Source organism: Miscanthus floridulus, chromosome 9 (assembly GCF_019320115.1).
Source record: "Miscanthus floridulus cultivar M001 chromosome 9, ASM1932011v1, whole genome shotgun sequence".
NCBI classification, from domain to species: Eukaryota; Viridiplantae; Streptophyta; class Magnoliopsida; order Poales; family Poaceae; genus Miscanthus; species Miscanthus floridulus.
In genome coordinates, this window is record NC_089588.1 from 47834311 (window position 1) to 47846946 (window position 12636).

Below are 12636 nucleotides of genomic sequence, written 5' to 3' on the forward strand. Positions count from 1 at the left end.
AGAGAGATTGGGAAGGATGGGGATGGGGGAGGGTGTTCATACTTCTTCCATGGTGGCGGCAGAGGCGCAAAGACAAGGTGAATGGGGCGAAAAGGGTGGCGTCAGCTTTTGCATCTGAGTGTGCATGGTGGCTTGGCTTGGGCCCAAACGCTCAGTTGTGGCCTGTCCTCTCCTCTCATCTTTCGCTCTTTGGAAGCCTTTGCTGCCTTCAGCCCTTCACTCAAATTCCACCTGCATTTTCATCTGTTTCGACGTTTTAGCTGCAGTGTAGGAAATACAAAAATTGCTGCCATGGTAATTTCTTGGCTCCTCATCCTTCCTCCATATGAATGTGCAATTCAATTTTGTTTACGTCCCTAGTTCTGTGAAGTATTACCAACAGAAAGACATGAAAGACTTTAGATTTTGGGAGAATCAAACCTGTTCACACTTCAAGATTTATGAGATTTGCTCAAAATCATGGCGTTATGGAGTTCGATGAAGCAGTTCTACTTTTCATTGAGTTTTATGAGGTTTGGCTGCAGTCGTGAGATTTCAGGCTAACCAAATATGATTCACGAAGTTGGCAGGATACAGTCAGAGTGGTTCCTGCAACCGATTTTCTGCTCTCTCCACCATAAGCAGGTAGCAAAAACGTGAAGGTAGTGCCACAATCACATGTTCTCCACTCATTAGCCATTACCCAATCTATGGCAGAAAAGCAAAAACTCAATTGAATCTACCATCCACCTTATGCAGAGATCAACAGCACAACAACGATGGTACGAATTGAGAACTGAAGATTGTCAAAGCGCCAATAGTACCTATAGCATAAAGCAGCTAGATTCACAAAATATCGCTGCTACAATCACAGCATACACTGTCATGCTACCATCCATCATCAATTACAACTACTGCCGCACCAACCTCATCTCGACTGCAACACCAAAAGGGAGTGGTAGCTGCCATTGTTGACAACATAATTAAAGTTAGAAAATTTTAGAAAATAGTAAAAATCTTTTGGTTAGTTTTTAGTGTTTTCAAGTCACATCTCAAAATAGGAATTTTGGGGCGTGACACCAAACGATTGGGTGGATGCTCACTAGGAACACAGCGGGACACCACAAAGCCAATGCAACAGACGAAAAACGAATCGGAGCTCAAACGAACAAATCACACTGGACCTGTCCAGGAACTGCACCAGATACGTCCGGTAAGCACAACCTCAGAAAACCTACTGAACTGATGTGAGACCCCACTAATGGGCCAGTGGGCTAGGCCGAATGACCGAATACTGTAGCAACAGAGTGGTGTGGGGTACTGTAGCATTGTAGAAAACACTGTGGCATAGAAGTAGTACCGCATCGGAAACTGAAGCTGAGCCAAACCAACTTAAAAAGCCTGAGCCTGGGAACCTAAAGAACTCGGTTCGAATCTTTAGCGCGAAGCGAGGACAAAAGCGCAAGAGAGTTAATTAGCAGGCGTGGTCCATTCAACGTGTAGAGTGGATCTAAGCCGTTTTCTCGGGCTGGGGCGTTACAAATGGTATCAGAGCCAACTCTCGCGGTTTCACGAATATATGGCTCGAGAGCTCGGACAGACTGCGCATGGCTCCTGTGAGAGCATGGCACTTGGGTCAAGGAGCTGGGAATATAGACATGAGTCAAGAGAGAGAGTCGAGCGGTTTCACGGACATATGGCTTGGGAGCCCGGACAGGTCGCGCTTGGCACTTGGCCTAGGGAGCTGGAAATATGGACGTGGGCCAAATCCTAGACACGTTTGGGTAGGTTGGTTCAGTTGTCGACGAGGACGTCGAGTCCTTAAGTGTGGGTGTATGTGAGACCCCACTAATGGGCCAGTGGGCTGGGCCGAATGACCGAATACTGTAGCAACAGAGTGATGCGGGGTACTGTAGCGTCGTAGAAAACACTATGGCATAGAAGTAGTACCACCTCGGAAACTAAAGCTGAGCCAAACCAACTTAAAAAGCCTGAGCATGGGAAGCTAAAGAACTTCGGTTCGAACCTTTTGCGCGAAGCGAGGACGAAAGCGCAAGAGAGTTAATTAGCAGGCGTGGTCCATTCAACGTGTAGAGTGGATCTAAGCCGTTTTCCCGGGCTGGGGCGTTACAACTGAGCACAGTCAGCAAATACCGGACACGTCCGGTATGAATACCGGACACGTTCGGTATGTTGAACGGCACAGAGCGACTTTGGGAGAAAAATAAAAAACCCTAGCAAATGGTGTCCAAAAATTATAAAATTTTAACCACAGCTTCTAGACACCTTGAGGTAGGTCTCCACCAAATTTTAGCTCCAAACTCGAAAGTTTGACCTACCGGACGCGTCTGGCATTTTCGAGCAGTTCTCGGGAAAAATCGATTCAACACACAAAACTCGATCAAATCAACTCAGAATGACTTGAAACTTTGCAGAGAGGATTATCACAGAGTTGGTAGGCTACTCCTAAAAGATCATCACCCAAGACAAAGACAATCATCGGGAAATCAAGAAATTGTGATGAACCCTAGTTTTTCAACCCTAGAACTTGATTAGCCCTGATCTATGAACTCATGAGGAATTAGATAATATCCTTCGGTGGAAGGGATCAACTCACGTCCTAGTCCATCTCAGATTAAAAAGAACGAGTCAAAGCGCTCTCAAAATGATGAATCGAGCCAAGAAAGAAAGGGGTGAAAACAAGAACGCGAAGAACACAAACGCGATTCACAAAAGCACCTCACAAATCGAATTCCGGAGGACACGAGAAGGTTAGCGCCTCCATTCTCAATCAAAATCACAGGTTCAATTACACCGGGACACTCGTTCATCGATGGACCTCTTGAGAAGAACCTAGAGAGGGGGAAAACCTAAGGAGATGAAATGAAATGACAAGAGGTGAGGCAGATTGGGGCTCCCTCATCCTTATTTATCAGGGCTATTACATAATCCTAAACACGCCATAAATATTTTGAGTCGAACTACTTAACCCGAGGGCGTTCTGGTCGAACCCGAGATAGTCTTCATCCGACAGCGACTGCACCCTTCATGAGATAGCTTCGCCTCGACGCGAACAACTCAATGCCGCTACGTGCCATCCATTCCTCCTCGGAACCTCCACCCGGGTTTTGAGGCCAAACCCGCGAAACCATCACCCGGTGGTTTTAAGGCTCAACCCACCAAACTGCCGCGAGTAGCGTACTCCATACGCGTCCCCACTTGACGCGTGTCACCTCCATCCTCGACCTCCCCGGCGCCAAGTCTTCTAGAGCCTCGCTCGACTTGCACGTCCGCCGTCTTGAATCGGTCTAACACGGTCACTCCTATGTACACTTGCGTTTGTCGATGTTCCAGATGTCAGCCACCTCGGCTGGTCACCCGGCCTCCCGTTCCCTCGGTCCAAGCCTTACGTTCGTCCTTCATCGCTTCCGATCCATCGGCACGGCATGTCCCTACTTGACCTTCTCCTCACCGTCAACCACCGCCTCCGAGCTTCACACGTGCTCACCACAAGCAAGAGACATGTTGCACAACCCAACTCACGCTATAGTTAGTTTACAAATTCACCCAAGACACGAATCACGTTGACAATCACTCATCATGAATCCGAACCATAAGGATACATATCAACCTGGTGTTTGCACGAGCATTAGGTGATGTGTCGGGCCCAAGCATTAGGTGCTATGTCGGCCAATTTTTGTGCCTCGTAGATAGCTAAAGTATCTGATTCCCCATCAGAGCCAAACCGGCCGATATGAACTGGCGTCGATCCGCGCGACGTGAGCAGTAGCCCTGGGCAAATTTAACCGAGAACCGAACCGAAAGAACCGGAACCGAAACCGAAAGAACCGGAACCGAAAAATTCAGTTCCTTATTCGGTTCCTGATATTGAGGAACAGAAATAACCAAAGAAAATTCGGTTTCTACTCTCGGCTAACCGAATTAACCGAAAGAACCGAATTACATGAATTATACTTCACTTACTTGTATTTTGTAGGATTATGTTTGGTTTATGTGTAGTGTTTTATATTTGAACTGCTATATATGTGTTACTATATTGCTATTATTTTCTTATATATTATTATTATTAAAAATGAATATAGTGTTGCATAAATTTACTTAGAACAAGTATATTTATTATTGTCTTGAGGTATTCTGAAAAAATTCGGTTAATTCGGTTAGAACCGGAATCGAACCGAAATAACCGAGAACCGAAATGCTCGGTTCTTAAAAATTTTTGGAACTGAACCGAGAACCGAACGCACAGCACTCGGATATAGGTGGACGGACGACATCGCCCGTCCGCGCAGCAACCATAGTCCCGCCTCCCTCTCTCTTTCCCCTCATCGAATCGCACAGCATGCGCCCCGTACCGCTGCTCGGAGCTCTTCCACCCGCCGCCGCCGCCTAAAGCTCGCCCGCCGAGATCGCCGAAGGTGAGGTACCGACGGAGCCGCGTTCTCTCTCTCTCTCTCTCTCTCTCTCTCTCGTTCGTATCTGCTCTGTTTCTTTCGAGAAACGCCGCTGCCGGTGTCTGCCTGTCTTCTTGGTCGGCAAGGAGCCAAGGACCTCCTGCTCCGCCCCGTTGCAGCTGACGTGACCCCAAGACGGGATCCGCGAGCCGGTAATGCATCTCCCCGAACCGCACATCTCTTTTCTCACTCATGACACTCGAGCTTGCAGATCTGGACGTCAAGGGTCTCCGCTACTGCACATCTTGCTACTGCACATCTTGCTGGTGCCGTGCTGGATTTAATTTGGCTGCTGCTGCTGGTTTCTTGCTCCGCCAATCTCCTCTTCCGCAGCAACCAAGCATTGGGAGCTTCCTGAGCTCTTGTTTCTTCCATCTGATACAGTAAGGTGCAGCACAATCTCCTTTTTTTGTTATTTTTTTTATTCTGTCCTATCAAATTGTTTGGATTATTCAAGGTCCCGGATCCATGTCGAATGATTTTTTTTTTATTTTTGATAACATGTCGAATGAGCTTTGCGGTACTAATCGTCATGCAAGCCCATTTTGTAACCCATGTTATACGTAGAGGTCAAAACAGAGTCGCGGTTCTAGGCATAGCGTCCCATGTCTATGTGGACGCAAGATTTCTTTTTTCTCACTCTCCTTTCAGTTTGGGGAAGATGTATCAACGCAAAGTTAATATGCGTCAACTGTACTCTAAATAGAGCAAATAAATCTAAACCATATACTTGACACGGCTACTCCTATCTTAACTAATTTTCTGCCTTCCATATCAACTATATATATAAAAAACTCGGACTGTGGGGGATAGCATGCGGCCTTCGAGCATTCGCATTAAAGCAGAGGACTCCTCACCTAGTCAAGAAAACCCCGAACTTCGTACCCCGCACGCACATAGGGTCCCGTTACCTGTGAGTGGGCTGGCGCCACAAACCTATGCTTTGGGTAACACGGGACAAATGAGGGTTTTTTTTTACCTCCGGTACTGCAATTCGCCCCCGTCAATAATGATTTGTTCCGTGCGCAATCCAGACCGCAAGGGTGCCACCCGAAGTGCTTGACCAGCCGGTCTAGCATCCGTTGGCATATCTACTATATATACAGTCTATTAGGAATGTACGGTCCATCAATAATGATTTGTTGGGCCACCAAACCAAGGCGCGGATGTACTTAATGATTTCTCTCTCTTTTTATTAGTCATCTGGTAAGGATGAACATCTCTAATTGGTAGTATAACAAAATAAGGTAGTGTCATACCCAAATTTAAAGGCAAATCTAGATATAAATTATATGTATGCCCAGGAATTAAATACACACATATAGAGACAAATTAAAGGAGAATACTAAGCACAATGCTTTATTATATCACGATTATTTAATTCATTACATAAATATATCAAAGTCTAGCGAGCGGAAATAAATAAAGATAACTCCATGGTGCCTCCATAGCCACAGGGACGGGCGACTGGTTGATCGCAAGACTAGTAATCCTCAGGAAAATCTTCATAACTATTGCCATCTGTTACCCATCTGGGATTTTTATCCAAGTAGTAAAAATAAACAAGCGTAAGTACATCTCGTACTCAACAAGAATAACACGGGGTTCATGAGGTTCAAAAGATGGACATGGGTTTAACTGCATTTGGCTTTTATTGAGTCACAATTTTAAGCAATTGAGTAGCAACAAGTTTAACATAAACCCAAGTAAACACATGATCAAGTAAACATGAATAATGAATAGCATAAACATAATTGTCATTAATGATCATCTATTCCATAAGGGTCTAAAGCCGCTCGTTACCATGAGCACGACTGATATACCAGTTTTACACTCTGCAGATGTTGTATAATTTCACCGTGAGTCGTGATTTCCATTTGCCCGGGGTCATGACTTCCATAACACTTCCAAGGTGAGCGGGCACAGTACACTATGAAGTCTTTCAGAAGTTCGTCTAACAAGTTAGGGCCGCTAGGTTTTGACATGGCGCATCGCTAAGAGGGTTACGCCCCAACGGGATTTTTTTTGGGTTTCATCTCCATTAAAGTGGCTAAGTTTTTACATTGGCTCGCCGTGCCTAACACAACCCTCCACCTTTACCAGGACTTGGGACCTGCTATGCTGGGACACCAAAGGCGCCCCACCATAGACGGAGTTACCACACATGCATGAACAAACTAATTAAAAGGGATCAAAACAACGAGTGATTTTCAGAAGTACTACTGTCAATGGGAAGTTCACTCGGATCCTTCTTTCAGTCATTAATTATTCCATCTGCACTATCAGGCACTATTGGGACAAAATTAAATGCCTATTCAATCATGAAAGAGCACCAGGCAAGCAGTTCACAAAGCTGATCCGAAAAAGTACCAATGCAACATCAAGTTATATTCCTGTAAAAGAAAATAGTAAGGAAATCCTACTCACAAGTCAACAATTGATACTGCAAGTAGATGGTGTGAGATATCTATCACCAATCCAGCTATTAATTTCTAATTTAATAATAGGCAGTAAAGATTGCAAAAAAAAAAAAGTAAGAACATTTACTGAAATTTTTTTACCTTTTCTGCACACCGACAAGAAACGAATACCTGTAAACACTTGCTGGCATGTCTTGTCAAATATATTTAGTTGAAACAACTGTCGACCCTGCATCTCTGACAAAAACACATCTGGGCTTGAATACAATTAGTGCACTAAATTTCATAGGTTGATTCAAATATTTAAGAACGTACAGGCTGGGGAAGATACATGCTTGGGGTAGATGTGAAGGCACCGTCTGGAGGGCAACAACAATGCAGATGGGATGAGAAGACAGCTTCGTCCATCAGATCTAGCAGGCGCATGCCCTCTCCTCACCACCGAACCGATTGATCAGTACATGATCGAGGGTCGTGACTGCCCTGTAGGAACATGCCTTCAGATCCCATCTAGAGGAAGATGGCGGAGCAGACTGGATGGAGAGCCTCGAAAAAGGGTTAAAGATCCATGGAGGGTTAAAGATCCAGGGTTAAAGATACAGGGAGTATCGATGTAGCATCCTTACTTCGATCCAGGAGCGGGCGTCGGCGCACGAGGCCTGCAGCCGCCGCAAGCGAAGTGCACCGCCAGGCGGCGATGCGAAACCCTACGTGAGAGGGAGCCAGGGAGAAATTGGTTTGAGGACATGTGTGCTGATCGGGAGTCTGGGTGGGGGAAGTTGTTTTTATGTTGAATCGTGAGGGATGGACGGAAACACATCTTATTTCCGTTGCATGGCATATGTTGCTAGAGGGGGGTTTATGGTGTAGTGATTGCACTCACTACTCATTTGGTAGAATGCATGTGCCTCGTAATACAGTTAATTTTGATGAGAAGATTAAACTTAATTAGCTCATATTTTCATTTGTCCGCAGGAATTCTTGAATTCATTTGAAGATGAACGAGGCATGGAATCTTTTTAATCCACTTAACGCCTTATTTGGCTGCACTTGTATCCACCTCATTCAACGTGTATTGGAGTGGAATTTTGCACCCCCAATCCACCCCAACACACGTGGAATTGAGTGGATATGTGTGCAGCAAAACAAGACTAATTTTTTTAACCATTAGTTTCTCAAAAATCATGCTATGATGCTTAATAATATTCTGTAACATTGTAGTTTATGTCGCTAAATTTATCCCAAAAGAGAAGTGGATTGTGGCCGGAGATGGCATTGGGTGCATTCATGTGTACAGCTACGATGAAGGCCAAGACAGCACAAGCTTTGAAGCTCATGATGGTCGCATCATGTCATTGGCTGTTCATCCCACTGATTTCTACGTGCCGTCATCGTCTCATGACGATCACCTGATTAAGCTCTGGCACTGGGACCAGTATTGGGACTTTGACAAGGAGCCCTGGGTGTGCAGTCACACATTTGAGGGGCACACTGACAGTGTCGCGTCTAGTTTTTAACTGAGAGGACCCTGGGTGCTTCGCCAGTGCATCATGGGATGGCACTGTCAAGGTTTGATCAATTTTATTTTCCTATTTGGAAAATTAGATAACTACTGCGATCCTTTGATTTCTGTTTTCCTTACTAAAGTGCTAACGTACCAACAATACGAAATGATTTTATGATGTTCGATCAACATTTTCCAAGAACCTATTTTGAACGGGCCTGCTATATATGGTTACATTCACAGATCTGGGGTCTTAACAACTGTGATGTGTGCAACACCATTACGTCGGACACGCATCAGGATGGCCTTGTCTGTGTTGATTTCATCACCGGTGCTGATCGTCACCATCTTATCACTGGCTCAAAGGATCGGACTGCACAGGTTTCATTTTGCATCTTTATTTGTAGAGTACATTCATATTATTCATCTGCTGTTTCCATGGTTAATACCATTGCAATGGGTTCTGGCTTTTTTTTCAACCAGATCTGGGACCTGGAGATACATAGGCGCAGGGAATACCTACAAGGGCATACAGACCATGTTAGTGTTGTCTACTATCAACCAGATCATCAGAAACTAATTACAGGTTCACTTGATGGGACTATTCGGATTTGGGATGCCACTACTTACAGGTATCCCTTTGACATACATATATGGGCATTAGGTTCAAATAAGAACTAGTCAAAATAGAACAAATGTTACAAATGGTTATTATGAAAATTGTCATGGGCAAATACAGTGTGCATAGTTGATGGATTGGTATCAAATTTGGCTGAAATAATCCATCTGAGTTTTTATTACCAAAGAAGTTAACAATATATATAAGCTTCTTCCCTTGCAGGCTTGAGAATATTATTGCTCTTAACCTAGGAGCAGTTTCTGATGTTGGATATATAAAGGAGTTACAAAGGTACTTCAAAAGTTGCTGTTCCCCGGCTACTTTACTCGCAATGGTACTTCCAATGAATAGTGAATAATGAGCTACTTTGGATGAATAATGAACATCATGGCTTATAAAGTACTATTTACTTTCTATACTATCCGATGGCTACAGTCTATATCCACTGGAACAGCAGACACCTTTTCATATTTGCTTTATAAATTTTACACCATGGCATCATATATTATCCTCTAATTATATAAGAAAAAATTCTTATATTCCTCCATTTTTTTTTCATAATGGTTCATGTAAGCGGACACTATGAATCTAGTTGGTACAGGACACTAAGGATATCCAATAGCATACATGATGTGGTTCAATACATTTTAAGTAGGTTAAGACATGTATTTTGTTGAATATAAATTGTTTGCTTACTAAAACATTGTTAATCTTCGCTCATTTTCTTCAATTTTGATGAAACATACTTTGTTTTTCCTTCTGGCCCATGTCAAATTCATGACTAGGGAGTACACTAATTTGTGTAGGATTATTGTCGGGTGCTCTGAAGGAATAGCAACGATGGAGATTAATTTCCTTGAACTCTCAATTGCAAGCAAAGGACGAATGCAGATAATGCCATGAACATGAAATGGCATTTGTTATTACTACAAATCGTTTGAGTTGCGACGACAAAATGGCGGGTACACAAAGCTGGATGTTTGAGTCAACCGAATGGATTTGTTTCTTTGTATTTCGTTTTGGAACTTGTGTGGTGGAGTGACATGGTGAACTATTTGTAGAATCGTAGTTGAGCCACATCAGACAGACTGATCGATCAGAATTTTTGTTAACTGGTATAGCATATCGTGGTGAAACTGGACTGAGTAGTATTAAGGCCCACGTTACCTGGTGACCAGACATTTCTTCTCTCCTCTTTGGAAGCCATTGCTGCGTTCACTCAAGTTCCTCCTGCGCTTTCATTTGCTTTGTCGTTTTAGCTGCAGTGTAGGAAATACAAAAATTGCTGCCATGGTAATTTCTTGGCTCCTCGTCCTTCCTCATCCATATGAATGTGTAATTCAATTTTGTTTGCGTCCCAAGTTCTGTGAAATATTACCAACAGAAAGAAACATGAAAGACTTCAGACTTTGGGATAATGAAACCTGTTCACAATTCAAGATTTATGAGATACAGAGTTCGATGAAGCAGTTCTGCTTTTTCATTAGTCTTATGAGGTTTGGTTAAAGTCATGAGATTTCAAGCCAATCGAATCTAATTCACGAAGTTGCTAGGCTACAATCAGTGGTGCAACCCACTTTGTGCTGTCTCCACCCTAATAAGCATGTACAAAAACGTAAAGGTATCACAATCACGGTTACTCCACTTATTCATCATTACTCGCCTATGACAGATAAGCAAAAACTCAACTCAACCTTCCATCCATCTTATGCAGAGATCAACAGCGCAACAACAATAGTACGAATTGAGAACTAGAGATTATCAAAGTGTCAAAGCAGCTAGATTCACAAATATGGCTGCTACAATCACGGCATACACTGTCATGCTACCATCCATCATCAATTGCAACTACTGTCACACCAAACTCATCTCAACTGCATCACCAAAAGGGAGTTGTAGGCTGGTAGCCGCCATTGTCACCTGCTAGTTCCTAACCATCTAAACCCACCTGCTAGTGCTAGCTCAGACCTCCTGCTTGGCGAGGATGTGCTCGATCCACAGCGCGCGATGCGGTTCAGACATCACCAGAAAGGCCGCCCCACGGAGTCTGCCCTTTTTGAGGTATGAGAGGGCAGCCAGAAGCTGCTCCTTAGTGAAGCCAGGGACGCCCATTACAGTGGGGTACAGATCAGGGTGTGGTTCAACTGGAGCAGTGGTAGCACGAACAGCAGATGCAAGACCAACAATGGCGTCATGGAGTCGAGCAAACTGCTGGGCGCTGTACTTCCTGCGCCTCCTCATCACCGCAATGTAGGACACAGCTACTGATGCCATAGCACCAGCAAGAAGGATCAGCTGCTGTTGACGACGTAGCCAGTCCACCTACAAGGGGTGTCCCAAAACTTCATCAGGAAGACGCAAATAGTCCAAAACAAGTCGCTCAAATTGTACGCCAGAAGGGATTGGTGTGCCTCTTTACGGTGACCACAAAATCCCGTCAGAGGAATGCTAGAGTAGTGGAACATTTAATACACTGCTCCTGCTCTGACAAGCATCAATGGAACCCCCAAAATCCCAAATGCCAATATGCAAGGTACCACATTCCCGCATTGCAATGAGTATCATGGAATCAAGCTCTGAACTTTATATAACAGAACATCAATCTACACTGGCATTGCATCGAACCTGTCTATGCAAACGCAGGGCCATGTGAACATTCAATTTTTTGTGGATTTCATTTCAAGTGAACAGCCATGGACTAGTAATGTGCGCAGAACCGATCTGAAGTTCTGAACGAACAAATGCCCCGATTCCACACCAAAGGCTCTGGATCACAGCCAATCTGAATCCACCAATGCAACGTCCTCCGAACTCAACCAAACTATGGAACTGTTGGATTTTGGCCCAGCAGAAACGCACCTCGGCGGCGGCGGCGGCGGAGGCAAAGGTGGAGCGACTGCCGGGGCCCGCAGCCAAGAGGCGACGCTTCGCCTTGGGGCTGCCAGATCCCCAAAGTCCTGCTCCGCCGGAGCACGCCGCTGGCGAGGCGTGGGCAGGGCCGCGCGGACGCTTGCGGGAGACCGGGCTATCCCTGCCTGCGGCGCTCATGGCTGTTGGGTTTGATTGTCGATTGTCTAGGGCGCGGTGTGGTGTGCAGTTTGGGGACGGCGACGGATACGCGCCGAAATGGTTCGCCATCAGCCTTAAATGGTGCGATGTGAATTTTCGTTTTCGCGGGCCCAGGAAAAGTCTTGGCGCGCATATCTACAATGGATTGCACGTTCTCTTTGTTTTTTATTTGCTTTTGATGAGTTGTCTTACGATTTACTATAGCAACCAAACAAACGAAACAAAAGAACAAATAAATTTGCAAAAGCGATTTTTCCGGCGGTCACTTTCCTTAAAAAACTAATACATTTGTACAACCCTGGGTATATTCACAAAAAACCATAGCCGAGATAGGCTAGACCGTGTTGAAAACTAAAATTATCCATTTTGTGAAGTTGTCAATATACATAATGAACTTTACCATTGTGTTTTATCTCATCGAAATGGTTAAAATAACATATATGGAACGCCTAATTTGATGTTCGGATGAAGAAATAATGCCCTTGCAAAAGTGCCCTCACATTGGAAGTCCCGACCTATGTCTCAGAACTTCCAACATGCATCGGAAGTTCCCATATACCTAAAAAGACTGTT

At 44.5% G+C, this 12636-nt stretch overlaps 1 protein-coding gene and 1 long non-coding RNA gene across 15 annotated transcripts; one reads left to right on the top strand and one right to left on the bottom strand.

Annotated features, from left to right (window-relative positions):
* The first annotated feature begins 4290 nt into the window (after positions 1 to 4290).
* On the top strand, positions 4291 to 10175 carry LOC136483701 (uncharacterized). Of its 13 annotated transcripts, none has more exons than XR_010765571.1 (7): positions 4291 to 4839; positions 6293 to 6363; positions 6555 to 8440; positions 8619 to 8756; positions 8859 to 9007; positions 9217 to 9285; positions 9801 to 10175. It is a non-coding gene; the product is annotated as an uncharacterized lncRNA (long non-coding RNA). The 13 variants fall into 13 exon arrangements; XR_010765575.1 differs by lacking the exon at positions 6293 to 6363 and having other exon boundaries at positions 6555 to 7877; positions 8093 to 8440; XR_010765577.1 differs by lacking the exon at positions 6293 to 6363 and having other exon boundaries at positions 7847 to 7877; positions 8093 to 8440.
* Positions 10176 to 10229: 54 nt separating this feature from the next.
* LOC136483700 (uncharacterized) lies at positions 10230 to 12083 on the bottom strand. 2 transcript variants are annotated; one of them, XM_066480840.1, is made up of 3 exons: positions 11854 to 12083; positions 10943 to 11316; positions 10230 to 10358 (listed from the first exon to the last, which is right to left on the bottom strand). In XM_066480840.1, the coding sequence occupies exons 1-2, from the start codon at positions 12040 to 12042 to the stop codon at positions 10957 to 10959; spliced, it is 549 nt and encodes a 182-aa protein (XP_066336937.1). In that variant the 5' UTR covers positions 12043 to 12083; the 3' UTR covers positions 10230 to 10358; positions 10943 to 10956. The 2 variants fall into 2 exon arrangements, with proteins under 2 accessions (XP_066336937.1, XP_066336936.1); XM_066480839.1 differs by lacking the exon at positions 10230 to 10358 and having other exon boundaries at positions 10708 to 11316.
* Positions 12084 to 12636: the final 553 nt, after the last annotated feature.